The sequence below is a fragment of the Pleurodeles waltl genome, chromosome 11, assembly GCF_031143425.1.
Source record: "Pleurodeles waltl isolate 20211129_DDA chromosome 11, aPleWal1.hap1.20221129, whole genome shotgun sequence".
NCBI classification, from domain to species: domain Eukaryota; kingdom Metazoa; phylum Chordata; class Amphibia; order Caudata; family Salamandridae; genus Pleurodeles; species Pleurodeles waltl.
Window position 1 is genome coordinate 716,395,338 of NC_090450.1, and position 13,628 is coordinate 716,408,965.

General features: G+C 42.5%; 1 protein-coding gene across 1 annotated transcript in view; it reads left to right on the forward strand.

Moving 5' to 3' along the window:
• ACTR1B (actin related protein 1B) overlaps window positions 1–13,628 on the forward strand; it is a 54,469-nt gene that overhangs the window by 12,141 nt on the left and 28,700 nt on the right. Inside the window, exon 2 of the mRNA XM_069214393.1 lies at window positions 773–837. Within this exon, the coding sequence (XP_069070494.1) occupies window positions 773–837 (65 nt within the window). The remainder of the gene's footprint in view (window positions 1–772; window positions 838–13,628) is intronic.

The following is a 13,628-nucleotide window of genomic DNA, read 5'->3' on the forward strand; positions in this document are numbered from 1 at the left end:
ACACCAAGGCTGTGCTCTACCACATTAAGGAGAGAGAAAGGATCACATAGATCCTTGATTGACATGAACCGCTGCACTCTAGGAAGAGAATTCCTTTTCATCCGAATTTCTCATAAAATAGATTGGAAGGAGCTTTGTGTGGGGGCCTAAAAGGTTAACTGCTGCAGTCTGTGTCTGTCATTTGTGGTTGTCCAGTCTTAAAATGCATAAGCAGAAAAGTGCTTAGCTGTTTTAAGAATACATTCTTGAGAGCATGTAGTAGGTCTCCATCCCATGAAGAATTATTCCTTAATACATTAAAGAGAGGGTTCTGAACATGGTAACTAGCAATGAAGCCTAGCCGAGGTGGATTATGTGGGATTTCACTGTTCGTGATCTGAGTTGCTGAGGTTAGTACATGGGTAGCCCTGTGCTTTAGACTGGCTTAAAACTCATGTGGTTCATACATGGAAGCCCCTTTTCAGGAGACTAACCTTGGTTCAAAAGGTTTATATACTGAATACCCTCTTACTGACATTCAGGTGTATATCAGATTAGCTATTTGGAGGCTTTGTCAGTGTGTTTGGTCTGATTTTACAGTGAAACTTCCATGAAGTTAACCTGGGCTCGCAGTTTACCTACATGAGGGGGTTGTATGCATGATCTAGGTCTGGGTTAAAAAAAACAAGGTTTTTTTTTGTGGGAGAACCAATCCATGTTTAATGATGCCTGAACCAGCTGTATGTGTGAGTTGTTCTGACTCCTCTTAACCAGTAACATTTTTCCTCTGCAGGGTTCAGGCGTTGTGAAGGCAGGGTTTGCTGGAGATCAAATACCCAAATACTGCTTCCCAAACTTGTAAGTATGACAGCATCACTTAGACACAAGTCACCACCATATTGACAATGCAACCTATAGTGAACAGTAAGCTGTGGTTTGCTACATTTATGATCTTAGTTACCACCCCGACATCTCAGCCTCTACAGTAGCAGAGCTTTAATTTTATTAGGTTATTGTAGTGACTGACATATCATGAATAGGAAAGCCGAAGTATGCTTACTATGCCTTTTCCATCTAGACCGTAATCTTCACGCACCTATGTTGTACATGGTAACATTTATTTCAGCAAACTGAACCCATACTATTGTAGTGTACAAAATGTTAAAGTTAAGGTTTTAATAGTTAGAAAACTAGAAATTTAATAGTTAGAATGCCAGTTCATTCCTCATCCCTAATAATTGTGTTTATCATTAGTTATTTCAAATTGTTGTTTGTTTGATTTGTTTTTTTTAATGCAAAACAAGACGTGTATGTCATCTGGCTTTAATTAATCATTAATACAATATACATATATAAATGACCAACTTGGGAGGCGAGTCCCCGTGTGTCTCTCACCCTTCTCCCAAACCTCAACTTAAGGAAGATGTGAGTCAAGAAGACCGGCAATAGGGCGCATGTTTTCCCTCCGATAAGGAGGATGAAGGTAGGTCTACGAGTGATATGGAGGATGCATAACCAACTTATGAGATTCTAGGGGTCTCTGGTGTGCAGCTACACATTCAAGCGTTAGCTTGTACTGTTGAATGGGGGTTGTATGTGATATAAGCTGGAGGAATTTGCAGCCATAGATGTGGATGGCCACCAAGCGAGGAGGTGTTAAAAAGAGGTGTTCTGATGTTGAAAAATAGTCTGTTAGTGGCTACAATCTTGATTTTGTGTTTTTTCTGGGTTGATTGGTGCAATAGTAGCTCTATCATTAGGAGCAGCTATTGTTTGTCAGACCCTAGTGCCCTCTGTGGGGAGTCCCACAGCATGTGTAGCAGCAACTTCCAATTTTGTGACATTATTCCCATAGCTGGTTCTTTTGCGTACCCAATACAGTAAGTCTTGGATCTGCCACAATGGGATAACCAGAGGTTATTTTAATGTGGCCCAGAACATCTTTCCGGAATGTTTGGATGAACGAGCAGGGCCGCTGGACGTGGATAGCAATTCCCCTGTCATTTCTGCACCTTCAGTCATATGACTGCCGTAGACTTTGTTGTATGCTGATTCTGGGTGAGATGCTTTGAATGGTCTTTTTATAGCCACTGCCTGTTTGGCTCCCAACAAGACAACCTAAAAGTGTGCTACTACTTTGTTTCTTTTTTGGTCTCTTATATAACCGTGAAGCACAGACTTGCCAAAAATTCAAGCTGACTAACCCAGTGATATTTATCAGTTGTCGCAATACTTAAGACCAGTAAGCCATCAATTGTGGGTAGTCTCATATATTGTGGTGGAATCTAACAACATGTGCAGGAGGTTTTGGCTTTAAGGAAAGTTGTTAATTTTAGCAGGGGATAAATGGGCACTATGCCAAATGTGGGTTGTATAAATTAAAATTTTGCATTGCGTGAAACAGTGTTGGGATACGCGATTATCGTGGTCTGTTCTTATCGTGGTCTACCCTTCCTGTTTGGACTCCCACATGTATCACTGAGGCTGTAATGATGGGGCACGTCCAACTGCGGCTCTGCAGACTGGGCCAAAAGTAACGATTTCCACACTTGACACTCAGGGTAACAAAGGCAAACAGTCACAGGCTTCTCAGGTAGGTAGTATGGGTATCGAGGGCAGATCTGACAATCAGATAAAAGACACGGTTTTCCCTCTTTGTGATTCTGGAATCCCACTATTTCTGTCCAGTATACTAGAAAAAATATATAAGGATTAGGCTGTGGTGCAGATTGGTCAAAGTTCTCATAGGTTGGTTAGGCAACTTGGTTCAAAATCTTTATGATGGTTACTCAGCGAGTACAGCTGTTTTACCCATGCATGTCTGTTTCTCATGACTCCAGTCCTATTTAGGCCTTACTCTTTCCAGTAATTCCTTGGTGGATTTCTGAGCTGTGCACTGGATGACACGTAGGTGGTCATTCATGCCTTTAAGGAGTGGACAGATCCGGACCTTGTTCACTGTAGCTGTGCACAGTATGATCTCTGTGGACTTGGCTCAGGCAGGTTCCCACAGGGCCCCCAGTTCTTGGAAGTGATGGGCCTTCTGGGCATGCATGAACTGCTGCCTCGGCTGGCGGGGGATGCAGCCCCCAGGCCAAGTCCTCTTCGGGTAATAAGGTACCCGCAGCTGCCAGGCCAGTTCGGGGCTTCTTGCTTTGGCACTGCTTTGACTCTATGGAAGAAACAGCGTTTACAAAGGGGCCTTTACCACTTATCCATTACCACAGGGTGCCTTTACCATGCATTGCATTTACAACACAAGACTTTACCACAAATTTGCCTTGACAACACATGGCCTTGAAATTGCAAGGTAAGTATATATAAGGTAAGTGTGTGTGTGTGTGAGTGTATATATATATGTTCGATGGCATGTGTAGCTGCAGATACACATGCTGTGCACATCCTGCCATCTGGTGTTGGGCTCGGAGTGTTACAAGTTGTTTTTCTTCGAAGAAGTCTTTTTTCGAGTCACGAGACCGAGGGACTCCTCCCATTTCGACTCCATTGCGCATGGGCGTCGACTCCATCTTAGATTGTTTTTTTTCCGCCATCGGGTTCGGACGTGTTCCTTTCGCTCCGTGTTTCGGGTCGGAAAGTTAGTTAGAATCTCGGAAAAAACGTCTGTATTGTTTGCGTTCGGTATCGGGTTAGTTACAACAGATCGACACCGAATTTTGAAGAGCTCCGGTGGCCCTTTGGGGTTTTTTCGATCCCCCGTCGGGGCCTGGTCGGCCCGGCCATGTGTGACTTCAAGGCTGATGGAACGGACCCCATTCCGCTTCTGTCCAAAATGCCATAACAAGTATCCGTATACGGATCAGCATCTGGTCTGTAACTTGTGCTTGTCCCCAGAGCACAAGGAAGATACTTGTGAGGCCTGTCGAGCGTTTCGGTCCAGAAAGACATTAAGAGAGCGAAGAGCCAGAAGACTGCAGATGGCGTCGACGCCGACAGGACAAGAGCTTTTCGAGGAGGAAGAGGAAGCTTTCTCTATCCACGAGTCGGACTTGGAAGAGCTCGAGGCCGAAGAAATGCCGAAAACCGTGAGTAAGATGTCGAAACATAAGACTCACGAGAAGTCAACAAAAGCCCAGGGGACGCCATCGCCAACAGGCCATGGCTTAACCCAAAAAATAGGTGACCGAGCCAAGGCACCGAAAAAGGGCACGCTGGTGTCGAAGTCATCCGACTCCGGTCGAGATACTGCCACACAGCAATCTCGGACCCGAGACATCGGCTCAGAGAAATTTCGGCATCGTGACAGCGGCACCGAACAAATTCGGCACCAAGAAACCACCACGTAGAAAATTACAAAGGTATCTTCGGAGCCTAAAAAGACGTCCGAAAAAGTTTCGGTTCCGAAACATCCAGCCTCGGAGCCGAAAACAGGTTCCTATACAGAGGAACAAGGATTGTCCTCCCAAATGCAAAAACATAGATTTGGAGAGGAACTTCAAGCTGTAGAGCCAGACTATACTCAAGGGAGGCTCCACATTCATCAAGACACAGGGAAGATAACCACTCTTCCCCCAATTAAAATAAAAAGAAAACTTGCCTTTCAAAAAAAGGACAAGGAGCCACAGGCAAAGGTGGCAAAGAAAACTCCTCCACCACCGTCTCCACCACCATCAGTGCACACATCACCAGTAGCAACTCCTCCACTGATGCACTCCCCGACTCATACTGCCATGAGTCAAGATGATCCCGATGCATGGGACCTTTACGATGCTCCAGTATCGGACAACAGCCCAGACTCGTACCCTACCAGGCCGTCCCCTCCTGAGGACAGTACATCTTACACACAGGTGATCGCAAGGGCAGCTGCTTTCCATAACGTCACCTTGCATTCCGAACCAATTGAGGATGACTTTTTGTTTAACACGCTATCCTCCACTCATAGCCAATACCAAAGACTACCTATGCTCCCAGGAATGCTAAAACATTCAAAACAAATCTTTCAGGATCCTGTTAAAGGCCGAGCCATAACTCCAAGGGTGGAGAAAAAGTACAAGCCACCGCCAACAGATCCTGTTTATATTACAAACCAGTTAACACCAAACTCAGTAGTTGTCGGGGCAGCTCGTAAGAGAGCAAACTCTCATACCTCGGGGGACGCATCACCTCCAGACAAAGAGAGTCGCAAATTTGATGCTGCGGGCAAAAGGGTTGCAGCACAAGCAGCAAACCAATGGCGCATTGCCAATTCACAAGCACTTTTGGCAAGATATGATAGAGCTCACTGGGATGAGATGCAACATTTGATTGAACACTTACCCAAGGAGTTACAAAAAAGAGCACAACAAGTGGTGGAAGAAGGACAAAGTATCTCTAATAATCAGATACGGTCTTCAATAGATGCAGCAGATACGGCTGCAAGGACAGTAAATACTGCAATAACAATAAGAAGGCACGCATGGCTGCGCACGTCAGGTTTCAAGCCGGAAATTCAACAAGCTGTGCTAAATATGCCATTTAATGAACAGCAGTTGTTTGGGCCGGAAGTCGACACTGCTATTGATAAACTCAAGAAAGACATTGATACAGCAAAAGCCATGGGCGCACTCTACTCCCCGCAGAGCAGAGGCACATTTCGTAAAACACCTTTTAGGGGAGGGTTTCGAGGACAACCTACAGAAACCACAACATCACAAACAAGTCCCACTTATCAAAGCCAATATCAGCGGGAAGTTTTCGGGGGCAATATAGAGGAGGACAATTCCAAAAAAATAAAGAGGAAAATTCCAAAGCCCCAAAAGTCCTCAAAATAAGCAGTGACTTACAAGTCACACATCCCCATCACATAACACCTGTGGGGGGAAGACTAAGCCAATTTTACAAACATTGGGAGGAGATAACAACAGATACTTGGGTACTAGCAATTATCCAGCATGGTTATTGCATAGAATTTCTCGAATTCCCTCCAACAGTCCCACCGAAAACACACAGTATGTCAAAACAACATATAAATCTTCTAGGATTAGAAGTTCAAGCATTGCTCCAAAATGAGGCAATAGAATTAGTACCAAAACAAGAACTAAACACAGGAGTTTACTCACTGTACTTTCTGATACCCAAAAAAGACAAAACTCTAAGACCTATACTAGATCTCAGAATATTAAATACATACATCAAATCAGACCACTTTCACATGGTTACATTACAAGAAGTTATCCCACTGCTCAAACAACAAGACTACATGACAACACTGGATCTAAAGGATGCATATTTCCATATACCAATACATCCTTCACACAGAAAGTACCTAAGGTTTGTATTCCAAGGGATACATTACCAATTCAAAGTGTTGCCATTCGGAATAACGACTGCGCCAAGAGTTTTTACAAAATGTCTAGCAGTAGTAGCTGCACAGATCAGAAGGCAGCAAATACATGTGTTCCCGTACCTAGACGATTGGTTAATCAAAACCAACACGCAAATACAGTGTTCACAACACACAAATTATGTCATAGAAACCCTACACAAACTAGGTGTCTCAATCAATTACTCAAAGTCACACCTTCTGCCGTGTCAAACACAGCAATACCTAGGAGCAACAATCAACACAGTAAAAGGAATTGCCACTCCAAGTCCACAAAGAGTCAAAACATTCCACAATGTAATACAAGCCATGTATCCAAAACCAAAAGATACAGGTCAAATTAGTAATGAAACTCCTAGGCATGATGTCCTCATGCATAGCCATTGTCCCAAACGCAAGGTTGCACATGCGGACCTTACAACAGTGCCTAGCATCACAGTGGTCACAGACACAGGGTCAACTTCTAGATCTGGTGTTGATAGACCGCAAACATACATCTCGCTTCAATGGTGGAACAGTATAAATTTAAACCAAGGGCGGCCTTTTCAAGACCCAGTGCCACAATACGTAATAACGACAGATGCATCCATGACAGGGTGGGGAGCACACCTCAATCAGCACAGCATCCAAGGACAATGGGACATTCAGCAAAGACAGTTTCATATAAACCACTTAGAACTGTTAGCTGTGTTTCTAGCGCTGAAAGCATTTCAACCCATAATAACCCACAAATACACTCTTGTCAAAACAGACAACATGACAACAATGTATTACCTAAACAAACAGGGAGGAACACACTCGACACAGTTGTGTCTCCTAACACAAAAAATATGGCATTGGGCGATTCACAACCACATTCGCCTAATAGCACAATTTATTCCAGGGATTCAGAATCAGTTAGCAGACAATCTCTCTCGGGATCACCAACAGATCCACGAATGGGAAATTCACCCCCAAATACTGAACACTTACTTCAGAATGTGGGGAACGCCACAAATAGATCTATTTGCAACAAAAGAAAACTCAAAATGCCAAAACTTTGCATCCAGGTACCCACAACATCAGTCTCAGGGCAATGCACTATGGATGAACTGGTCAGGGATATTTGCGTACGCTTTTCCCCCTCTCCCACTTCTTCCATATCTAGTAAACAAGTTGAGTCAAAACAAACTCAAACTCATACTAATAGCACCAACATGGGCAAGGCAACCTTGGTACACAACACTACTAGACCTTTCAGTAGTACCTCATGTCAAACTGCCAAACAGACCAGATCTGTTAACACAACACAAACAACAGATCAGACATCCAAATCCAGCATTGCTGAATCTAGCAATTTGGCTCCTGAAATCCTAGAATTCGGGCACTTAGACCTCACACAGGAATGTATGGAGGTCATAAAACAAGCTAGAAAACCTACCACTAGACACTGCTATGCAAATAAGTGGAAAAGATTTGTTTATTACTGCCATAATAATCAAATTCAACCTTTACACGCATCTGCAAAAGAGATAGTAGGATACTTACTACATTTGCAAAAATCTAAATTAGCTTTCTCTTCCATTAAAATACATCTTACAGCAATTTCCGCTTACCTGCAAATTACGCACTCAACTTCATTGTTTAGGATACCAGTCATAAAAGCGCTTATGGAAGGCCTAAAGAGAATTATACCACCAAGAACACCACCAGTTCCTTCATGGAACCTCAACATTGTCTTAACACGACTCATGGGTCCACCTTTTGAGCCCATGCACTCTTGTGAAATGCAATACTTAACGTGGAAAGTTGCATTTTTAATTGCCATCACATCTCTAAGAAGAGTGAGTGAAATTCAAGCATTTACCATTCAAGAACCATTTATTCAAATACACAAAAATAAAGTTGTTCTACGGACCAATCCTAAATTTTTACCAAAAGTAATCTCACTGATCCACTTGAATCAAACAGTAGAATTACCAGTGTTCTTCCCACAGCCAGATTCTGTAGCTGAAAGAGCACTACATACTTTAGACATCAAAAGAGCACTAATGTACTACATTGACAGAACAAAACTAATTCGAAAGACAAAACAACTATTTATCGCCTTTCAAAAACCTCATACAGGAAATCCAATTTCAAAACAAGGCATTGCTAGATGGATAGTTAAGTGCATTCAAACCTGCTATCTTAAAGCTAAAAGAGAACTGCCTATTACACCAAAGGCACACTCAACCAGAAAGAAGGGTGCTACCATGGCCTTTCTAGGAAATATTCCAATGAATGAAATATGTAAGGCAGCAACATGGTCTACGCCTCATACATTTACCAAGCACTACTGTGTAGATGTGTTAACTGCACAACAAGCAACAGTAGGTCAAGCTGTACTAAGAACATTATTTCAAACTACTTCAACTCCTACAGGCTGAACCACCGCTTTTGGGGAGATAACTGCTTACTAGTCTATGCACAGCATGTGTATCTGCAGCTACACATGCCATCGAACGGAAAATGTCACTGACCCAGTGTACATCTGTTCGTGGCATTAGTCGCTGCAGATTCACATGCGCCCACCCGCCTCCCCGGGAGCCTGTAGCCGTTTAAAAGTAGATCTTAAACATTTGTACATTTGTAAATATATTACTTGAAACTTCATTATGTACATACGCATTCACTCCATTGCATGGGCACTATTACTAGCATACACAACTCCTACCTCACCCTCTGCGGGGAAAACAATCTAAGATGGAGTCGACGCCCATGCGCAATGGAGTCGAAATGGGAGGAGTCCCGCGGTCTCGTGACTCAAAAAAAGACTTCTTCGAAGAAAAACAACTTGTAACACTCCGAGCCCAACACCAGATGGCGGGATGTGCACAGCATGTGAATCTGCAGCGACTAATGCCACGAACAGATGTACACTGGGTAAGTGACATTTTCCATATATATAATATTTTTTTTTTTTTTTTTTTTTTTTTTTTTTTTTTTTTTTTAGAGTTTAGGGGTGGATAGGGGTGTTGGGTGGTAAGGATGATAACGGCGTTTTTAGGGTTTAGGGCTGGGTGAGGATATTGGGAAGTAAGGGTTTTATAGGATTTAGGGTGGTAAGGGTGTTTTTAGGGTTTGGGGGTGGGTAGGAGTATGGGATGGTAAAGATTATTGTGAAAGAGGGTGTTTGGGGGATTTCCCAGAATAAAAAAATTATATATATATATATATATATATATATATATATATATATATATATATATATTCCCTAAATAGGGATTTCACTTACCTTAAGTATTCTTACCTTGTGTTGTAAAGGCGTGTGTGGTAAAGGCAAATGCATGGTAATTGATTCGTAGTAAAGGCATGCGTTGTTAAGACTTTCAGCCTTCTATGGCAGCAGCACCAGTCACTTCGACCTACTGCTATATTGTTTTATGATGGCATGCTTCTAGTCCAGTCTGAAGCACAGTTTTGCCAAGACTGGACAGAGACCAGGGGGGCCACCCCTCACCTGCTAGACCATGCTCTTAAGTCCACCTACTTCTTGTGGATGCTTGTCCTCCTGGGCCTCCTCTTCCATAGCAGTCTATTATTGCCTAACAGGCTTCTTCAGGCAGACCATGAGCTCCAATAGCAGAAAGCAGTGACTTCAGATAATGTGCCCTCACCTTTGGGAGACTGAGGAGACCGGTTATAGGCACTGGAGGCACAGCAGCTCTTTGAGTACTCTGCAGAGAACTACTTTCCTTGGTCAAGAAGAAATTCAGCCTGGAACACCAGTGTGTGCTTTGGATACCATGTTTATCCAGACAAGTGATGTAGACCTACTGTCTCAAACGTCAGAACCAGTTTGGAGTGATTGTCTTTCATGTTGTCATTCCAAGGCTGCTTTCCAGAAACAGCCTTTGTGTAAAGCGATACATGTAATACTGGGGCCATCTCCAAGCAGGAGCTCCTACAACTTGACCACAATGTAGTGTGAGTTATCTGCACTTGGGTGTCATCAGCCTTCCAGAACCAGTGATCAGGCACAGACAAAAGAGCATGTCTGGCCTAAAAACATCCCTGCCTTGAACAACAGAAACTGCAGAGTATAATGTAAAATGTAATTAAGGTCAGAGAGTGAAAAAACTGCGAAAAGGTGATGATTGTTAAAATGCACCAGGAAGCAGGGTGGAAACATTTAGCAGAGTAAAGGATCTGACATGGTGAATTGCTGGTGACAAAGGGTGTTAGCAGGCTTCTTCATAATTTATTTTCAGTTTCCATTTCCATGCCAAGTCAGACTGTTAAAATCTGTCACGTGATCTGTTCAGTCTAATTGACACCCTGAATTCTTCGTGTTAGCAACTTTTCGACGTGGGTAATAGTGTCAGAAACTGGTTTTCAAGGGAGCTCTCAGTTGCATCTAAAAGCAATGTCTTCGTATAGTACCTTGAACGTTCATTTTCCTCTTGAGGAGCCTTCTCTGATGCCTTGTTTGATTCTTTGCATTTTGTGTTTTGTTTAAGTACGTCCTTAATGCCTTACTGCACTTCCCCCAGCCTGTCTTGTGTACGATATTTGAGCCACAGTTCGTAGAACAATGGTGTTTTTAAAGAAAAACAGAATGTGTGTGTGTTTGTACATATATAGTATGTATACATATGTTTAAAAAAATTAAGAACTCACTGAGAAATCCAAAGGCTACAGGGACGTTATAATTAGGTTCCTATTTTTCCCATACAAAACCATAGATGTTAAGCAGTTCTAGTTTTTCTTGTAGTTATACTTATGTTAAGAAACTATAACTCGTAGCCTAAAGTTACTTAATGTAATGAGTCATGGTTTCTTTAGATAAGACAATGGGTCCAAGAGTCAGCCAAAACAAAGTTATTAGGGCAATTTTTGCCCATGAGGAGTCCCTCCAGGACCCTTCCATCTCTTCTATGGGGTCACGATACCTGTATCCTGACCCCTTATGTCATTTTTATGGGCGAACGCAAAGCGCTACATCCACGATGTAATCTCTCTTTGGGCTTGAAACCATGCCCAGGTCACGTCAGTCACTTTCATTGGTTCCTGGGCTTGCTCTTTAAAATCTGCTTGCTTTCATTTGTTAAAGGCATGCATACGTCATGCCTTTTTCGGTGTTTAGCCCACATACACAGCACCGGTAAAGTACTGAAACCATTTGAGCCTCGATGTTTTCAGCCCGGGTTTCCAGACTACTTTTTATCTGTTTATTTTCCCCGCAGCGCGATCACGCTGGGGGTTTACATAGCGCGATCGCGCTCCATTTTTATGTTTTCAATTTCAGCGCGATCGCACTTCATTTTAAATATCGTGATTGTGCTGTGTTTTTTTTTTTCTTTTAATTTGTATCAAGATTAGTCCGGTTAGGAGTTTACAACGCAAATAGCTCTAACTCGAGCAAATGCGAGCCCCATTGCATTGAAAATGCTTATTTTTAAAATGTTTTTTCTACTCCCAGCCCAATGCAAAGAAGAATATCGTGGACACAACTTTCCTCTCAGGTTACTGCCACTAAATCAGGACCTTGCTTTTCCCGCAGATCTGGGGATCCTTTGCAAGTGAATCTGCGAAGGGTCCGCGTCTCTAGATACCTACATTTTGTTTCTTTTATTAACTTCAAAACTACTGAACGGATGTACATCAAATAAAAAGGGACCTTTATGGGCCAAGAGCTACTTTTCTACTAAATTTGGTATAATTCCGTCTAGGGGTTCAGGCTGTAGTTGTGTCTAAATTCCCTATGGGAAATTGTATGGGGAAACCCCATTTTGGTGACCCTCCCCTTTTTCTCAGCCCCGCATAACGAATCATACCAAAACTTTCCACACAGCAGCTAAAGTGACCAACACAGTACTTTAGAAAATTTCATAAAGATCCGTCAAAACAGCACCAGAGTCATTACAAAATAAGACCCTTTGTCTATGGGGATTGGGTCCTAACCATAACTACCTACTGGCTATCCCCACATATTTATACATTGTGTGTGCTGTGCTTAATATTGATGTTCAGCTGTTTTCTCAGCACTCTGTTTTGATAATTAAGGGTGATAAGGTGTCAGTAGATGAATGAACTAAAACATAAGTAAAGCTGCCTGAAAGGGCATCTTGCCGCTGAGGAGAAAAACGACTGTGCGGTTGAGATACACTAGCTGGAAAATGGAAGCCAAATGCAAGTAGAATGCCTGTGAGCATACACTGCCTTAAAGTAAACAAGTCATGAGTTTGCTCCTAAAACTTAGTCCTTGTAACTACCTTCTTACTCTTTTGTCATCTCAGTTATTGGCCTGTCGGCGAAATAGCTAAGAGGAATAATGATTCACTGCAGAAATCGAAGTCTAACCATAAAGTCACAGATTTTAAGAGACCATTCAGTTTGTAAAGGGTTATGCAAGTTGTGTGATTTTTGCTAGTAATGAAATTTAACATTTGTGCATTTAAATGAAGCTCTTTCCGGTTATAACTGACTTTAAATCAGTGTAATGAATGATTATATATCTAAACTGTACACCCCAGAAATCGGGTAGCAAAGACACCCAGCTGAAGTGCTCACCCTCAAATGCCACACTAGAATGACGAAAAGCTTACAAAGTTGTATCTGAATCTCTCTACGGTAAAATCGAGTGTCTGTTCAAAATGTCGCCTGAATTTATATATGTGGAAAACCCTACTGCGAATGATGGAGTTCCAATAATGGTTCTATTAATACTCCCCCAGTTTTACGTTTGAGCATATCATGGCCCAACATTTGTCGATCTTATACATAGAGAAAAGCACCTTGACTGAACACCTCAGCTACTGGGTTCTCCTAAACGTCTTCTTCAACGTCTTCGTCCTTCTACAGCTGCTAGCAGGCAGCTGCTGGTATGTTCCATGGGTCTGTATTAAAGTTTCTGTGAATGGTAAACATATCAAATACTTTTGGAGGGACCGCAAAGTCTAGATGCATTGTGTATCCGTTCTTTGTGTGACAGTCTGTCCCAGCTCCTCTCTTCTGCAGGTCCTGTAACAATAACAGGAAAGCCATTATTGGTGATTGAGTATTTAGACATAGTTTTGTTTTATTTGGAAGAGCCAGTGGATTGTAACACCTTGAATATGTCTCGGAATGCTCTTTCAAACCCCCTGAGTGGTCGAGTGTGCTCCTCAGGAATTTAAACGCGCTTGCCTAACACAAGACCTGTCACTTGGGTGGACTATAAGAATAGGTCATAATAATAAGGCTCTTTCTGTGTTTGTGGTTGGGGGAACCTTCTTTTGGGGATGAGAAGCATGTGTGTCTAAATCCCTAAACTCTTGTGCTGGTAGTCAGGCCTGCAAAATCGCTGTCTTTCTCTGTTGCCTTGTCT